The following is a 16,683-nucleotide window of genomic DNA, read 5'->3' on the forward strand; positions in this document are numbered from 1 at the left end:
TGTGAGAATTATTACGCATTATATTATGTTTCCATATTTGTGTGTTTTTTCTTGAGACATGAGCATTTGCAGATCATGAAAAACTAATTTAATAATAAGGACTATCAGTCTTATAGATACCAATTTGGCTTTCACAACCTAAATTTAACCGAATCCCCTCTTTCAAGTCCACCTCATGTTCTTAAATGAGTTTTGAAAGCTGCTTGGTTTCAGCACCAGAGTCCAGCTGTGATTTTAATTTGAGCATTTGTTGCATCACTGCCCACTTCAAAAATAAACTATTGATCAGAACCGCCCTGCATGCTCTGGAACATCTGAAATCTGTGTTCATTCCCTTAACCCCATAACCCACAGCTCCCACACGTAATACATCTGATCAGATAAAAACACAATGTAAAACCGCACTCATCTAAATAGAAAGCAGCTGAAAAGAAAGAAATGCTTAATTTGCACACATGCAAAAACAAAACAACCCCAAAAAGCTTTAATTTGCCTATAAATGTAGCTACTAACAGAAATGAATATCCACTTCTAAATTCTACAATTATATTTGAAGCTTAAATAGTTGCCATGTATAAATAACGGTGCAATATGTAATAAATAACTGTGCTAAATGGTGCACTATTCTTTCTTTTTATTAAAAAAAAAAAAAGGTAAATTCACTCAGAAATATCAAGTTGATATTCTTTATTTTTTCGGTTGAAATGTCAAAATGTTTTCAGATAACTGCACTATCTGAGTCCCGGGCTTCATTAGCGGGTAATTAAAACATGCAGCGGTGTCACCGAAGCATCTGAAGCCTCTTCCAACCCCGCCGCCGCACGACTATCGAGAGGTTGTTAATTATTTAGATTGGAGGTGTAACCATACATGTTTGGATATTTGCACTCGCTCGCGTTTTATTTGAATTCCCATCGGAGTGGAGGTGAGAGCTGTGTCGGCTCGGTGTCTTCCTTCACATTGGATTTTTCCCCCCCCTTTCTTAATCAGCTGGCGGAACAAATCTCACATTAAGATGTACTGTGTGTGTTTTAGGTGTCCGAAAAGCTGAGGCAGGACGAAGATGAATTTGGTTCAAACAGAGATTGATAATTGTGTGTTTGTTGGAACATGAACTACATGCTTATCAAGTTTATTATGTATATTTATCAGGTGCCATTATGCGTGCTTATGCCTGGGAAGACTTTAAAATGAGTTTGGTTTGACGCATAAATGACTCTGCAGTGTCTGGATTTAGAATATAAATTCCAGCTAAAACGTGAGCAGAATAGAAATAGCCAGGGTGCAGAAAAAATGAAAAATACAAGACTATTTTGTGAAAATTCTCTGCAGACATCTGCAATTAAAGAAAGTGAACATGCAGCAGCAGCTTAAAGGAAGCGTGTGTTGTCTCTCTCATTTAAACTTTTAATAAGTGCTTACCTTGTGCAGGCTGGGAAGGAGAGGAAAGGCTAAAGGTCTGCAGTCCTGGGCGCCGTTTCAGCCAAATGAACATTTCCCACTGCAGCCTCCTCTCTTCAGGTCATCCTCTTGCTCACATGTTGATTGTGTGGATGTGTATTGAGGCTGCAGACTTTGCGTATTCGCCTCCACAGCAGCCGGGGCTTATCCCCCTGTCAGCTGATTATTGCTCCGCGTTACCGACTCCATCAAAAGGTGACACTTGTGCAACAAAAGGGCCCCCAGCTTTTTTGTTTTTTTTACTTTTTTTTTTTTAAAGAGGAAAATAATTGTGCAGGGTCTGGGCGCAGGATGCGTACCGCAGCTCGGAAAATCAGTTGTATTCATCGATGTAAACATATAAGAATGCCTCTCTTGTGTTTGTTATTTAGCCGTTTTTGTACAAACAACAGTTAGACTAACTTTGATTTATTTCTCCTCATAATAGTCCCCCCTCGAGAGATGACCCCAAGGCCTCTTGCAGCATGACATCAGACCCTAAATCAGCTCTTTCACCGGGCGGCCACATTATTATTTTTTTCTTTCACATTCTAGTTCATTTTTATAATGATAAGTGATTTAATAATAAAATATAAACCCAAACGACTCACATGATCAAAATTCTGAGGCTGGAAAGTGCACGCAGCTCAAGCCTGCAAACCCAAAGGGGCACTATTTATTTGTGTCTTTTATTTCCTGCGGGGAGTGCTGCGGTTGTTTCCTCCCCGGTGCCTCGCAGTGCACGAAGCGAGCGCTCCGTCCCCCGCCTCCTTCAGCCAGCCTCGGCCCCGCATACCTCTGTGTTTGCTCAAGCTTGTGAATCCTAGTTTCCCCAGACCGTGCGTGCCTTTGTTTTTGTTTTTGTTTTTTTACTATAAAGCATGAGTGCCCAAAGAACACAACAATGCAAAGACAAACAAGATGCTTGTGTCGGCTGCACCAAGAGCACCAAGAGCAAGGCTTGCTTTAAAGTATATGAACAAAAAGACCTTTATGGTATTTGGATCTCACAGGTACATTGTATAGCTCATATTAATGAATCCACCAGTAAAATACGAATTTGGGATTTTTGGTAAAATCCCCCTTTAAAGCACTAATTGAATCAAATGATTGTATTTAAGAAATGTGTTTTCTATGAATCCCCTGCAGAGATTCTCTTCTGAGTTCAAACGCAGAGAGAAAAAAACAATCCCTAATGGACTGTTGTCACTGTTGTGTGGTCCAACTGCTGTTTGTTGATTCCCGTGTTATTTCAAGCACCAGTGACCGCAGCCGAGGCCCTTTGGCTGAGCAGGCAGACATGTATTCAGCAGTTAATCTGGCGGAGCATCTCTCTGCTATGTGTATTGGAGCGGCCCATTGTTTTCCTCTATAGATTAGGCGCACATAATCGAAAGGCTATAGACAGACTGTCATTGCTTTACACTCCACTAACAGACTACCAACACAAAGATTCAATAAAAGTCCCCCATCAGAATGTTTTTGAACAATATATTTACTTCCATTAAATAAAACACAATAGTTTTTTTGGATGTTGGAAAGAAAAAAAAAACATAATTCCGTACCAAATAGTATACACAGAGCAAAAACCAAATAATTTGTCGCAGGAACATTTTTGATGCTTCTTTTTTTTTCTTTTAAAATCCAGAATTGCTATTCTAAATCGATATTCACACAGACATTAATAATAAATTTATAATATGTTAGAAACACACAACTGGTGCGTTTTTAGTATGTACATTCCCTTTTTGTTTGCAAGCAAAACATGATTCCTTTTTAGGTTTTTTTTTTTTTTCTTTTCCACATGCGTTGATAAATTGAACCTGGAGAGGACTGGAGGGTTATAGCGCATTCGCCTCGACAAACAGGAGATGATAATTCAAATATATATACAACCTTTTCAGTCAACAATTAAAGTCCAAAAAAATCCACCAGAAAAAAAAAATCCCTCATGACGAGCTATGAAAAAGGAGACAGGCCCCCTTTTTTTAAAACTGTGGCGCAGTGTGTGATCAGGCCTGGACTCGTCAAAAGGGGAATAAACCTAAAATCTCCCGTTTCAGTTTGACTCCGACCTGGAGTTGAGCTTGCTTCAGTGGTTCAGTCTTCTAGTGCCCTTTTTTTTTGAAAAATGAAAAAGTAGTTGTAGTAGTCTCTTGTTCCTGTGGCCGGCTGCTTGTGATTACCCGCACACTGCAAAAAATGACCACCATAACAAGCCAGTTGGTCTTGTAATCACCCTCAAAATCATATTTCCCCCCCCCAACGAAATACATGTATCAACACGGTGCGATGGAATAATCTCACTGTTTTCTTACGTTTCAAGGTACAAGTGGCCATATCTTGAGGGGAAAAGTCCGAATGAACAACTAGTATCGAGAAGGTGCCACATGATCAAAACATTCCCTGAAAAAAGTACAATTATCTCACCGCCACATTTCCTCACTCCCTTTGGAGAGAAAACACCACTTTAGGCGCCACCACTATCCTCTAATGCCTTGCTAAGGTGGTTATTTTTTGCAGTGCAGGTAGGTATTAGACGGGTCTGTCCACGGCGTATTGGCATGCGCTCAGATTAGTGGCCGGATTCTGCACACTGGCGTATCCAAAACTCGAGTGCTGCTTGGCTTTCAGTCTCAGGCTGGCCAGGCTGGAGTTACAAGTGTCCCTGTACACGTAAGGAGGGGTCGGAGGCGCGTAGGGGCACGCCGACGTGGGCACCCCCGAGTTGAGGGACGGGTTACTGAGGTTGTTCAAGTTATTGAGGCTGTTGAGGCTGGAGCCCGGCACGCCGGTGACCGCCGATGGCACCATGCTGGAAGTCATGGAGGATATGGAGTTGGGCGGAGAGAACATGGTCTGCGAGGATAAGGGGTTGACGTTCATGGAGTTGAAGAAGGGGAAGCTTTTGGTGGATAAGGAGGCCGGCGTGAGGCCCTTGGCGGCCCAGTTGTTGTACGTGTAGCTGGGGTACATGTCCTCGTAGGGCTGCATGAGTCCGTTGAACTGCGGGCCGAAGCCGTTTTTGCAAAGCTCGGCTTGTTGGTTTCTTTCCCGTTTCCTCCACTTGGCTCGCCGGTTCTTGAACCAAACCTAGAGCAAATGAAACGAGAGCAGGTTAAAGATTATTTTTGAGTTCAACTTAATCTTTTACAGCTTGTATATTTCATACAATGGCTAATCCGGGCAGAGTTCCACATTTTAACACCAGGCACACCATCTTTAATTTTGTGTTATTGGTGCCATTTAAAAAAAAAAAATCTATATATTTTAACAACAATTTTAACTGTCTGTAAATCCAAACTCTCTCATTAATCTTCGCTTTCCCGAGCAGACAATCCCGCTTTGATTCTGTGTGTATCTGTGCAGAATACACACTGGGCTGTCACTGCACCGAGGATGTGTATTCCTCTGCAGGCTTCCACAAACACGCTGACCTTAATCACACAGCAGCAGGGCGACAATCGCAAAATACAAGCTTTGCACCTCTTTCACACGAACAGGAGAAACACGACTGGTATCTGCCACCGACACATGGCAATAGCCTCGAGTGTTAACAACGTAATAATGTGCAATTACACGGCAAACAGGCAAATAACAAATAGTTAGTTTTCGTCCTGTTTTATTACAAAATGGCTGAAGAGGTTAAAATGCGCCGAGAACCACAGATGAACTGCAGTAGTTTGTTTTGCATTGTGTGCAGAGGATTGAATTATATTTAGCCTAATAGATAAACACTTACAATCTAATTAAATAAGGGCTGGGCCAACAGTGTATTTAAACAAAGACTCTGGTTATTTGTTTTCCAGCTACAAACTTTTGTCCTACATTATTTTAAAAGAAATGTTCAGCCGTGCGTAAAGTTTGGCGTCCAGTGCGTAATAATATTAAGGTACAGGGCATTTGTAGGTTAAGCGGACAATTGGCACACAAATTTCGAATTGTTTTTGTTTGCACCCAAGGGAACACTCACCCTGACCCGAGCCTCTGTGAGGTTGGTCCACACGGCTATCTCCTCCCTTGTGCTCATGTCCGGATAGCGATTCCGCTGGAAGGTGGCCTCCAGCTCCTGCAGCTGCTGGCTGGTGAAGTGAGTCCTCTGCCGCCGCTGCCGCTTCTTTTTGGAAGGGTCGTCTGAAGAGTCGTCGTTTTTGTTTTGGATCTTTTCTTTTTCTGTCAAGGGGGAAAGAAGTTGATTCAGTCAGGCTCAGGCGGATTAAGGCCTGCATGCTATGGAGAGAGAACAAAAAAAAAAACCTAAATCCATGACACTGTTGGGAAATGGATGAGCTGTTCACTGACTTCACGGGGGAGAAATGCTCCGAGTCGTGAAATCAAACTAATTGCTTCCCCCCCCTTCATGATTTGAATTCTGCGTTTTACTTTTTTTTATTTTGTGAGATTTTAGTTGACCTTTTGATTTAATCGGAGTGTGTAAGTAAATACCGGACTAATTTCAGTTGACACGAGAAGAGCTGTCTGTCATTTACATAACACAGAAACTTTTCACTACGCCTCACACAGGCCAGTGTCAAAACTAATCCTCTGTGAGTAAAATGAGAGCTGTAATCGTCTATTTGCGTGCATGAAAAAAAAAAAAAAAAACTCCCTTTACGCCCATTAATTGGAGCCGTCGTTTGTTTAATATCAAGACGACATCTGCGGCGCCTTGCTGAGAACATCTGCACCCCGGGCGGTTCTTACCGACAGACTCCGGGCTGGATGTGTCCGACACCGTGTGCACCTCTAACCGGTGTTTAGAGTCCACAGACCGCTGCAGCGGTTGTAAACTAGAGGCCATCGCCAGAGCCGTGTGGTGTGTGGAGGCAAGTTTATTCCCTGTTAGGTGGAGATGTTCTATGTTTAATGGATCCCTCATAGAGTTCATCGGTAAAAGATCGCAAAGCTGGCTGTCAAAAGCAGGTTAAGTCCCCCTTTAGTACAACAAGGATGAGCGGAAAGTCCGGAATGTGTTCAGTTCTCCAAAAAACGCACAGCAGAGCGGTTCCTGTTGCGGCTGAGATGAAGCCCTCTTTCTCTTTTAACTGGCAAATGCTTTAAAATGGACCACTGAGTGCTGCCATACTAGCACCGGTGGTTAACAGCGGCTACCTCGGCTGACTATCAGAGTGACAAGGACAGGTAGGTGATATTAGATCCAGAGGCACACACACACCACACCGCTCATTTCAGCTGTTGCCTGCGCACTGCCTATCCAACTGCGCCTCTCTCTAGACCTCCACGTCACCAAATTGCGCCCGCCCATATTCTCTCTGACAGGCACATCCATGTGGATATGACGGTAGGCCCAACCAACCGGAGCTTGCAGAAACGAGATATGTGCGCCGATGTGTTTATGCCGGGGCTGGCGCTTATTTTTTCTCTTCCAAATAAAAGCATGTAAAGAGAGATGGGACGCACGGTGTACCCGCGGCGCTCCGAGGTGCCGTTGCGCAGCAGCCCAAGACCAAATAAAAATGAAAATAACACAGTTTGGCCTCATTTTATGAGATGGGTCCAGTGGCCCAGTAAAACGATGCCGTTCTATTGATACCCGCGCTGAGCTGCATGCTCGCAGTCTCTGTCACCGCAGTTTACTCAGGGACTCAATGTGGATAAAGCGAGCCAGCGGGCGGATTGTATTAAAAGCCGTATGAAAAAATAATATACACACTGCAAACACAACAACCTACTACAGCACAATGGCCCTGTGAAAGGAGACGCGCATTAAACGGGGAATAAATAAATGTAACTTCAAAAGAAAGGATGTCCCAGCCTGCTCCAAAACTGTCTGTGCGCACTTGTCAACTGACGCTAACTGCCAGACATGTACAGGATGTTAAAATGAGCACACGTACAGCTGGTACAGCTCATGCACGCGTGCTGCATCGGGATGCAGAACTTTAGTATCATGTACACATGCAAAGGGAGTGAAGTAACGGCAAGTAAGAGATGGTAAAATGACTCAAACAACAGCTTGTTAAGCATTTCCCATCAGAAGCTCTAATCCTCATGCATCTTTATATTTATAGTGCATTTCCATCATACGGACCCCAGAAACGGGACCAAACTGGCCCTAAGGTGGTTTACTGTTCACTACATCCCTGTATGCAGCCTATATGCTCAGGAACAGCACTGTCAGTCACACGAGTCGTCAAATGAGGCGATCCTCTTGATCTCCACAGAGTTCAAATATCCATTAAATCAACCCCACCGGAGCCACAGTTAACCACGCACACTCAGTTTGTTGACGACGGATTACTTTATCTGGGTGCTTAACTGGATATCTCTCCTCACTTTGCGTTTGGACCCCTCAGTCGTTCTCAGCCAGCACTCCTGTAGTGTTTTTTTTAATCTGATAAGACTCTCATTTGCCTAAGAATTTCTGAAGGAGGACTTTTAATGAGTTTGAGCTGATATGCCAGCATTTTTTTTTTCTTGCCTATAATTCCCCAAAGATTGAGACGCGTTAAGGCAAAGTAAACATGTCTAATCAAACAAATGCGACTTTAATTTTCAAGGTGGGAGATTGAGGGTGGAGAAATGTCAGCTGGGTAACAGGTGATTGCAGTGATGGAGTTATTACAGAGGGGAGGGAACCTGAAAAATGACTTCAAATGTTCATGACATTCTGGTCATTTTTTTATTTTATTTTATTTTTTTACCCTTTTCTCATTTCACAAAATAATTGCATCATCATCACCATCATCATCATCATCATCATCATCATCATCATCAAATAACACACTTCCCATGTCCACGTGGCCAGGCGGACGCCCATTCAAGCCAGCACATTTGGACTTGGCGATGTTAAGAAGTTACTGGGCTAATCCCGTGAAAGCCCCTGATATATAAATACCAGCAGACCATAGAGTGTATGCAACACACACACACACACTGAGGGAGGGATGAGACTTTATCAAAACTAGGCGGCCAATCGCCTCTCATACAGAGCAATAAAACCTTGTTTGGATGGTCTCTGAGTAATTCAATTAGGATGATGCATGTTTCAAGTTAGTATCATTCATGTATTATTTCACAGTAATGGATTTATTTGTATTAATACATTATATTTCAGGGGTAAACAATACAATCTCGCCCTTACATTTCCAAACATTTACTAAAAGCCAATTTTAAATTAAAATTTGATATATTATTATATATAATTATACTTTTTAGGTTTATTTTAATGGATAGAATAATAATTAAAATAAGAGCATTAGATTAACTTGATTCCAGGAATACAAGTTTTATATTTCCGAATTCGGTACTATTTTATTAAAGATAACAATAATAACGCAACAATAATCGTTTCCATGTTTGTTGCTCTTTTTTTTCTTCTTCGTCCAGTTGTATTGCACTAATACTAAACTTGAAGTGGATTATCGGTTTCCTCTTCATTTCTACCTTCTGAATGCTTTATCTCTCTTCTGCGGATTACTGCGCGCAATAGGCCTCCGCTATAGAGGGCCATTAATTAGCAATTCAGTCAATATAGGGGGAGACGACAAGGCTTTTTACATAGGATTAAGGAGACATCAGATTCCTCTATTAGTATATTCCTCCTCACGAATGGGCTTTCATTATACATTGAGTTTTCCCCGGAGCCAACCCAACAAGCGCCGCATATATTACAGCGAACAGTTGAACGCCGCTGTGTCTATATCTTATTATCTTATTATTCTTAATCAATGGTCGTTCACACTGCTGCAGCTACGGGGCTGTGAGCAGCCTGCCCTCTGCCACACAGCCCCGTCAATGTCGGCTAAACGAAACACAATGAGAGTTATTGGTAATTCGTTTAAGACCCTAACAAGACCTGATGTCATTTCCCCAGCACATTGGAGAATAATTAATAAATCCCAGACTTTGTCGAGCAAGGGATTTCTAGCTTTTGTTTAGTCCCTTGTTGGATTTTATTCCTAGATGCTATTTAGGAAAACATGTCGCCGTTAATGCGAATAGAATCATAAAAGTGTAAAACCACATTTCAGAAAACGGCCTCACAGTGCCAAAGGCCAGGACGGGGGACATTAAAGGGGACAGAAAGATGCGCCAGTGGGCATATATGTCCGTCTTTTAATTGCAGCAAATAACGCCGCTGCAGAGCTGTCATCCCTGTCTAACCCTGCTCTGATGCTCTGCCTGCAGCTGCACACCCACGTCCGACCACCAGGTGTCGCTCTAAGACGGCAAACGACCCGGATCCACCAACAACCTCCCCGCACCGACCAGCACAGAGGCCAACATGTCTGTGGACATTCTTTAACAGACCCAGTGACATCCGCTAAAATACAGCTAAAGCAGGTTTTTACCTCCACATTAAAGAGTCTGGTGAGCAGAAACGATGAGATAATTTCATGAGAAATCCATCTGAACTGAACCGATATTTTCTAGAGAAATCAACCTCATTTTACCTTTTGATTAAAGATTTGTTTTTTTTTTTGGAACTTTTTACTAAAACTAAACTATTAGCTGGAAACAACTGTATCACTAAGTATAGCGCCAGGAAGGTTCACTTATTTTAAACAAACTCAAGCTCAAGACATCAGTGTGTCTACAGATTGGGCCACTTCTATAATAACAAAGCAGTAAATAAAAAATAAATGACCTGTAATGAATAACTGTTCTATTTGTAAAGCAACACACACCATAAACTCTTAGCACAATTGTGAAGAAGGCCGTTTTTATGTAAATAAAATCAAATAAAGATATAATATATATTTTTATGTAGGCCTACAATTAAAGTTCAATTAGCCTACAGATGTACAATTATTGTGTCATATAAAATCTCCAAACATCAGGTTTTATCATTATTATGTCTGTGAGAACTGCACTCTGTTGACTCATATGGATCAGATACTCACCTATTTGCGCGCAGGTGGTGGCCAGTTTGCGGCAGTGGGAGTCCATTATGGCAATTTAAGGAAACCGCTTCTGTAAAAACAGACAAAGGAGCCATAATTAGCCTTTAATACCGGTAAACAACCCGCTGTGTTGGTCACTGACACACTATTCTACTTCTGCACTCAGTAATGTGTGGAGTCAACGTAAGACCAAAAAGAATAGTGGTGTGCTCAAAGGATAAGTATTGGATTACAAGAAAAAATGCTGGTGGTCTTATATTTTGAATTGATGCAAAATTCAGACATGTAGAGTGTAAGAGCATGCGCAGTGCTGATGTTATATATATATATAGTGTATTCATGAAAATACAGCAGCAGCGGTGCACTCTAATTACTGGCTGCAAAAATGTTCTAATTCTATTATTGTCTTATTCCTAATTAGATTTTTTTTGTCAGCAGAATATAAGCGTCCATACGCTGAGCAGGAAGTTACATAATTATTGTATAATTATTGTATTACAAGAAAACCTCACTTGATTGAAATAAATAATAGAAACAAGATGGTTTGCGTTGGAGAAAATGAACAACCATCACCCTGCCTTTTTTTTTCTCTTGATTTAAAACAAACTAGAGTCCAAAACTCAATTTTAGCGCACGTCCTGTATTATATTATATATTTTCCCCGGTGTAATTTGTGTACAGTCTGAATATATAAAAGCCGCCGTGTTTTGCATGAGCCGGATCTTGTGTTGTGCTGCAGGCTGCAGCAGCAGTTGGAAGTGGAGTGATTCCGTAGTAAAATCACGGGATTAGAGTCTGATTGAGATGTCTGTCGGTGGGATATTACAAAATTCATTATCGCAGCCCTCATACTACCTCGATGTGAAGTTACACAGATGGGGTTTTATTAGTCCAGGCTCACACTGTTTGCTTATGATAATTCAAGTCGGAGGGAATTTGCATGCAGTCATGCTGTTAACCATTTTCCTCAGTTCTTCCCTTCACCTGCTCTACATCATCTGTGGGTTTTTTTTCCCCTTCTCTTTAATTCAAAAGATGAAGATATTGGAGGTTAAGTTTTACGATGTGTACCTGCACAACCTTTCTTCTCACCCCTCCCTTGTATCCCCACAGCAAAATGAAATAGTGGGGGTCAGGCTATAAGGTGTAAGGTTATTGCACGCGGCTGCGTGTTATCTAATCAGTGAGATTTAATGAGGGCTACCTCCAATATTTCTGCCTGCTCCGCGGCCTCTCAAACACACAGCCGCTCTTATTTATGCATTTAACTGTATTTCATTTCATTGTGTAGAAAATATGGACATCATTTCTACACTGAAGGATTCGTTTGAATCTATTTTTTTTTCTCTTTTTATTGGAGACTTCACGTATCAGGGCACGTATTCCCTTAACAATTAAAAATATATATATAGAAATAGAAAAGGCCTAGATAAATAAAAAAGTGTAAAAAAGTGATACATTTATTGTCTTATAGGCAAAGAAAATCGATATTATTGCGCTAATTTGAAAACACATATGGGGCAAAAAGTTTACCTAACAAAGTAAATGTCTTAACATATAATAATGAAGTTTATAATAATAATAATAATTATAATAATTACAACAATAATATTTTTTTTTTGTAAATGCGTTTTAAATCCTGCAATAAATATTTATTTCTATTTTTTTTCCAACATATGCCCCAGTGTAGACCTAATAGGAGCGGGTTAAAAATATATCTGCATTAATAATACGATTACTTATATTAATCCCGTTCATCCATTCATTCTCACTTCACGGCTGCACTGTGCTCTCACCACCAACAGTTGATGTGAATCAGTGACTCACATGGCATCAGGCCCAGTGCAGACAGAAAGCTGGCATTGCCTCACACTGGCTTTACTTCTGAAATTAACACAGTAGAGCATGAGACTGCAGCCTTTACCGGGAGATGAATCGACTAACCTCCACCATATGGTCCTGTATTAATTAAAGGCGTGAGACCGTAAACGTCGCATCTTTTCCCCTAAATTTTCTCTCTCTCACTTACTGTGTTGGAAAAGGGATGCAGAAGAGGGTAAAACTCCCATTACTCCCTCGTTATTAACAGCGTTAGTTGTAAATCGCTCAGGAGGGTTAACCCATTTCAACTTTACGAGAGTTTAGACGCGTTGTTTGTTGGCTTTACGCACAGTTTTACGCATTTTATTGGAATTTGCGTTGACTTTTAAGCTCAAACCATCAGTTTGGCGCAGCGCACCGCCAAGCTGCGGGATCTGACAGTGACATACAGAAAATGTCTAGTTTTTTCCAGGTTCTTGAATCGAAATTTAACAGTTTTGTTGCAGTGGTAACTACACTTCCCTCTATCTGCAGGACAGTTCGGTTTTCTTTTTATTCCCCCACTCCATCACCGCTAATGATACATCATTATCATCCGCCGACCTGCGGGGCGAACCCTGCCCTCACATCACTTCACGCTCTTTTACGCCACGGCTTTGAGATTCCCATCAGAACCGCACAGAGCAGGCACAACACACACGAGGTGGAACAAATCCCCTCACTTGCATTAACTCACATCTCCCTTTTTGTTATTATTCCCAGTGCCGCTACGACTCTGCTGCACTTACCAGTTGTTGACACCGGTGGGGTTTGTGTGTGTGTGTGTTTTTTTTTTTCTTTTCTTTCCCAGCCGTCGGCGTTGTTACTCTACAGTGAAGAGATAAATCCCACCGTCCACACGCTCTCAGACACCAGCAGTGGAGCTCGGAGCGAAAATTCAGACAACTTCAAGGTCCAGTAAGGCTGAACTTTCTGTCCGGAAACGCGAGCGTCGCTTGGATGGTGACTCCCCCCGGCTATGTTATCCAAAAAAGAGTGGCGGCGCTACGTTTAGGTTACTTTCATTTATGCGCATAAATAACCATCTATTTACAGTGCGAGGAGAGGAACAGCGAAGGAGGCGCTTTCATCCGAGTCTCCCCTTGGTTCGTCCTCTTCTGTCTTCCTCAACTTTTTCCCCCTTGAAAGACGCTCCAAGAGTGGCGCATTTTTTCCTCCTTCTTTTGAGCTCAGAGAGGGACCCCGCGCGCGCGTGTGTGTGTGTGTGTGTGCGCTTTTAAAGGGGTGTGTTTGTGTATGTATGCGCCTGTGCCTGTGTAGAGTCTAGCAGAGGGCAAACTTAGAGCCTCTCAACTTTCAACAACAATCAAACAAGAGTTCAGGATGGCAGCTTTAAAAAGCACAGGCGTGTTTTAAATATATATATATAAAATAAAACCCTGATATTCCTGTTAGCCCGCCCTGGTGCGATTACTGTAACACTGCACCGTTTGAGGCGCAGGCATGCATAATGGTTCAATTTGCCTAAACCCAACCTGCAATTTACAACAAGCAACTCAACTGCTTATTATCCAAACTCTGCGCGCGCAAAATAAACAACAGTCATAACCGCGGATTCATGACTAAATCCACTCACTGGCAGTTGATTTCAAGAAATAGTAGGCCACAGATGCTGATTCCTATTATGTCACCAGGACATTAGAGCCTAATTAACGCCCAGTTAAGCTCACTGTGTGACCAACTGTGCGCGCTGATTCTGAAATAATTTAACACGTTTTAAAAAAACAACAACAACACAATATTGAGAATATTCCGAGGTGGATGGAAAACGGAGGAGTATTTAAAAGGGCTGCATTAGGCTCATTCGGGGCCAGACAGAGTCCGTATCGTGTTGCGGATTTATGTGCAGATGAAGTGAACAGCTGGCTCAGATGCAAATGTTCTTTATAGATCCGTTTCGTTAGATACAGGCTGATTTTTTTTCCATTCGCATCTTAAGTGAGATCGAGCAGACCGGACGTAGGCCCGCGTTCCCCGCGCCTAATCCTTCTTTTACATTTTCAGTCATACTCGCATTAAACCAGTAATTAATGCGCACATCCACACGGGAATTTCCTGGCAAAAGGGGACACTGAAGCAAAACGTGCGCATCATATCCCCCCCACCCCTCCTCCTCCTCCTTTCCCCCCACCACCACCACCACCACCACCACCAACCCCCAAAACCCAAAATTTGGTGAATCAGGAATGGTCCTGATATTCCAAACACATATGTAATATAATAAATGCTTACTGCAGCCTTATGCAGTCTTATGAATGTGCAATTATAAGAGTTAGGGTTAGGTATTTTTAACATCTGCTCAGATCAAGTTTATTTATTAAAGACATTAAATATAGCACATCAGTTCCTCGTAGTCCTCTCCAAAGGCCCAAGAAGGCCACATTTTATTCATTTTCCACTCGCCTAAACACACGTACAGACAGTGCGCTGGGTCAAATGCAAACCAATATTAAAGGAGAAATAAATAAAATGTGCCTATTCGCAAACACAGCTCGCTTAGTTCTTCTTCTTCTTCTTCTTCTTCTTCAAAAAAAATAATAATAAAAGTGACCCGTGCCCTTTAATATTAGATGCTGTGATGTGGCACACGCACAAACATTCACAAACATGTCCACGCACACAATAAATGCAAGCAAACGACCCCAGTAGCCCGGGCAGAACACATCGACCCTGCACCATGCACATCTTCAAATCAGCCCCGCCTGCACGGGGAGGAAGAGAGGGTGAGCTGCGTCTGGAGAGGCATGATGCTCCGGCTATATATTCTCCTCTTACCTTCTTATACAAAGGGAGGGTGAAAAAAAATCAGTCCTCTTTCTCACGCAGAAAGGTGCAGAGGAATGCCTGAAGTTCAGAGAAGGCTGGCGGGTATGAAATCTTTCGCCTCGGGGGCAAACCGGCGGCTTCTTTTCATTTCAAGCACTTATCGATTCGCCGTTGTCATCTTTGGCGACGCAGAAGGACACTTGAAAGAATTTCTGATGGGGCTGTGATGTGAGAAACGGGGTGACCTGCTCTGCTGATGCTCTCTCCTGATTCTTAACGAGCACATCAGTCCCCGAAGCGTCAGTACAGTTGGACATTTCAACTTTTCCTCCTCCTGCATACTGGAGAGGACTTTAAAACACTCTTTTCCGGCTTTCGCATGTGTATCAGCAGGCACCCAAGCCTCCACTTTAAAGAGGGGAGATGATAGACTGCCCTGCAAGTCAGCCACAACAGACACACACAGTCAGGCCAGTGTTTTTGGCTCCTTTTAATAAATGTGTGAACTTCTTATTTTGAAGGTTTATTTTGAATGAATTGTCAGCTTTTTTGCTCTGGATTTTCACTGTGATTGATTCCAACTCTTGAACCTCAGAGCAGCTCAGACTTCAGATTGTCTAAGAACAAATTGTGCACATAATGTGATGCATTAAACACAACATATTTCCTCCTTGGAACCAATATTTAGATCTGTAAGGCCTGATATGATTATTTAAAGTAACTAAATATCCATTTTTATAAAGCCAAATCACTGAAAATATGCACAAGCATGACAACCAGATATGCACACTGCAAAATACATCTCCACAAATAAAGACTACTTGTTATATGGGCTCTATTCTGTGCCAAATTGCACTTACAAACGTATTAGTCTTATTGTGAAATTAGGCCTCAATTTATTTCAAGACATATAGAATAAATGGTTTACTATGAACAATGTCTTGTCTTCTTGCATCCACAACCCTTGCATCCTTCTCATGCCATGAGGAATCAATTAAATTACAGTTAAATCATTGTCTCTGATTTCTCCCCTCACCTCACACCATGACGTTTGAATGAATTCCTACAGGCCGTCATTAAAAGTGAATCTAAACCTTTTTCCCACAGCGTTCTGTGAAATGTAAAAGTCCTTGCGTTACACACTGTCATCATTCTGTTGCACCGGGAAGCTTGAGTAATGCGGATGTGAAGTGGTTCCATTATTCAGGGGTGAAACCAGCCTGAGTTTCTCCTTTTTTTTTCTTCTTCAGTTTTAGCCTCAAACCACATGCGATTGTCGCCTAGTGTTCTGTCTGGCCAACACTCTGTGGCCATGTAATAAAATTTGGAGTCAAATTGGTGTTTCCAAAGCCACAAATCTTTAAACAAATCAGTTTATGTACTGCTAATATGTTAGAAATAAAGTAATGGCTGGGAATTTAGTTTTATTGTGGGGTGTGACTTCTCTATGATTTGAAAGGAGGATGAATATGGAGAGAGAAAGAGGAGGGGAGGAAGGTAGAGAAGAGGAGTCGGGGGGGCGGGGATAGAAAAGACAAAACATTAGATGAGTCTCCTTCGAGACAGAAATATCCTGTGTGTATTTCCATTTGTCAAGTATCACTCCAAGAACGTTATTAGCGAAAAAGCTGCCTGTAAATTAACCAAATTAAAAGGGTGGCTCTTTGATAGCTCTTGAGCTTGTTGAGCGGCTTTATGCCTGATCCTTACTATTCCAGCTCTGTCACAG

General features: G+C 42.0%; 1 protein-coding gene across 2 annotated transcripts; it reads right to left on the bottom strand.

The window, feature by feature from the left end:
• Positions 1-2,930: 2,930 nt before the first annotated feature.
• On the bottom strand, positions 2,931-13,396 carry pitx2 (paired-like homeodomain 2). Of its 2 annotated transcripts, XM_035668728.1 has the most exons (4): positions 12,917-13,396; positions 10,308-10,377; positions 5,414-5,613; positions 2,931-4,533 (listed from the first exon to the last, which is right to left on the bottom strand). In XM_035668728.1, exons 2-4 carry the CDS (start codon positions 10,351-10,353, stop codon positions 3,976-3,978), a joined length of 804 nt encoding a protein of 267 aa, XP_035524621.1. In that variant the 5' UTR covers positions 10,354-10,377; positions 12,917-13,396; the 3' UTR covers positions 2,931-3,975. The 2 variants fall into 2 exon arrangements, with proteins under 2 accessions (XP_035524621.1, XP_035524620.1); XM_035668727.1 differs by lacking the exons at positions 10,308-10,377; positions 12,917-13,396 and adding an exon at positions 6,145-6,627.
• Between the last annotated feature and the right edge of the window lie 3,287 nt (positions 13,397-16,683).

This window comes from Morone saxatilis, unplaced genomic scaffold (assembly GCF_004916995.1).
Source record: "Morone saxatilis isolate NCDOM2014 unplaced genomic scaffold, NCSU_SB_2.0 Contig22, whole genome shotgun sequence".
In the NCBI taxonomy this organism is placed as follows: Eukaryota; Metazoa; Chordata; class Actinopteri; family Moronidae; genus Morone; species Morone saxatilis.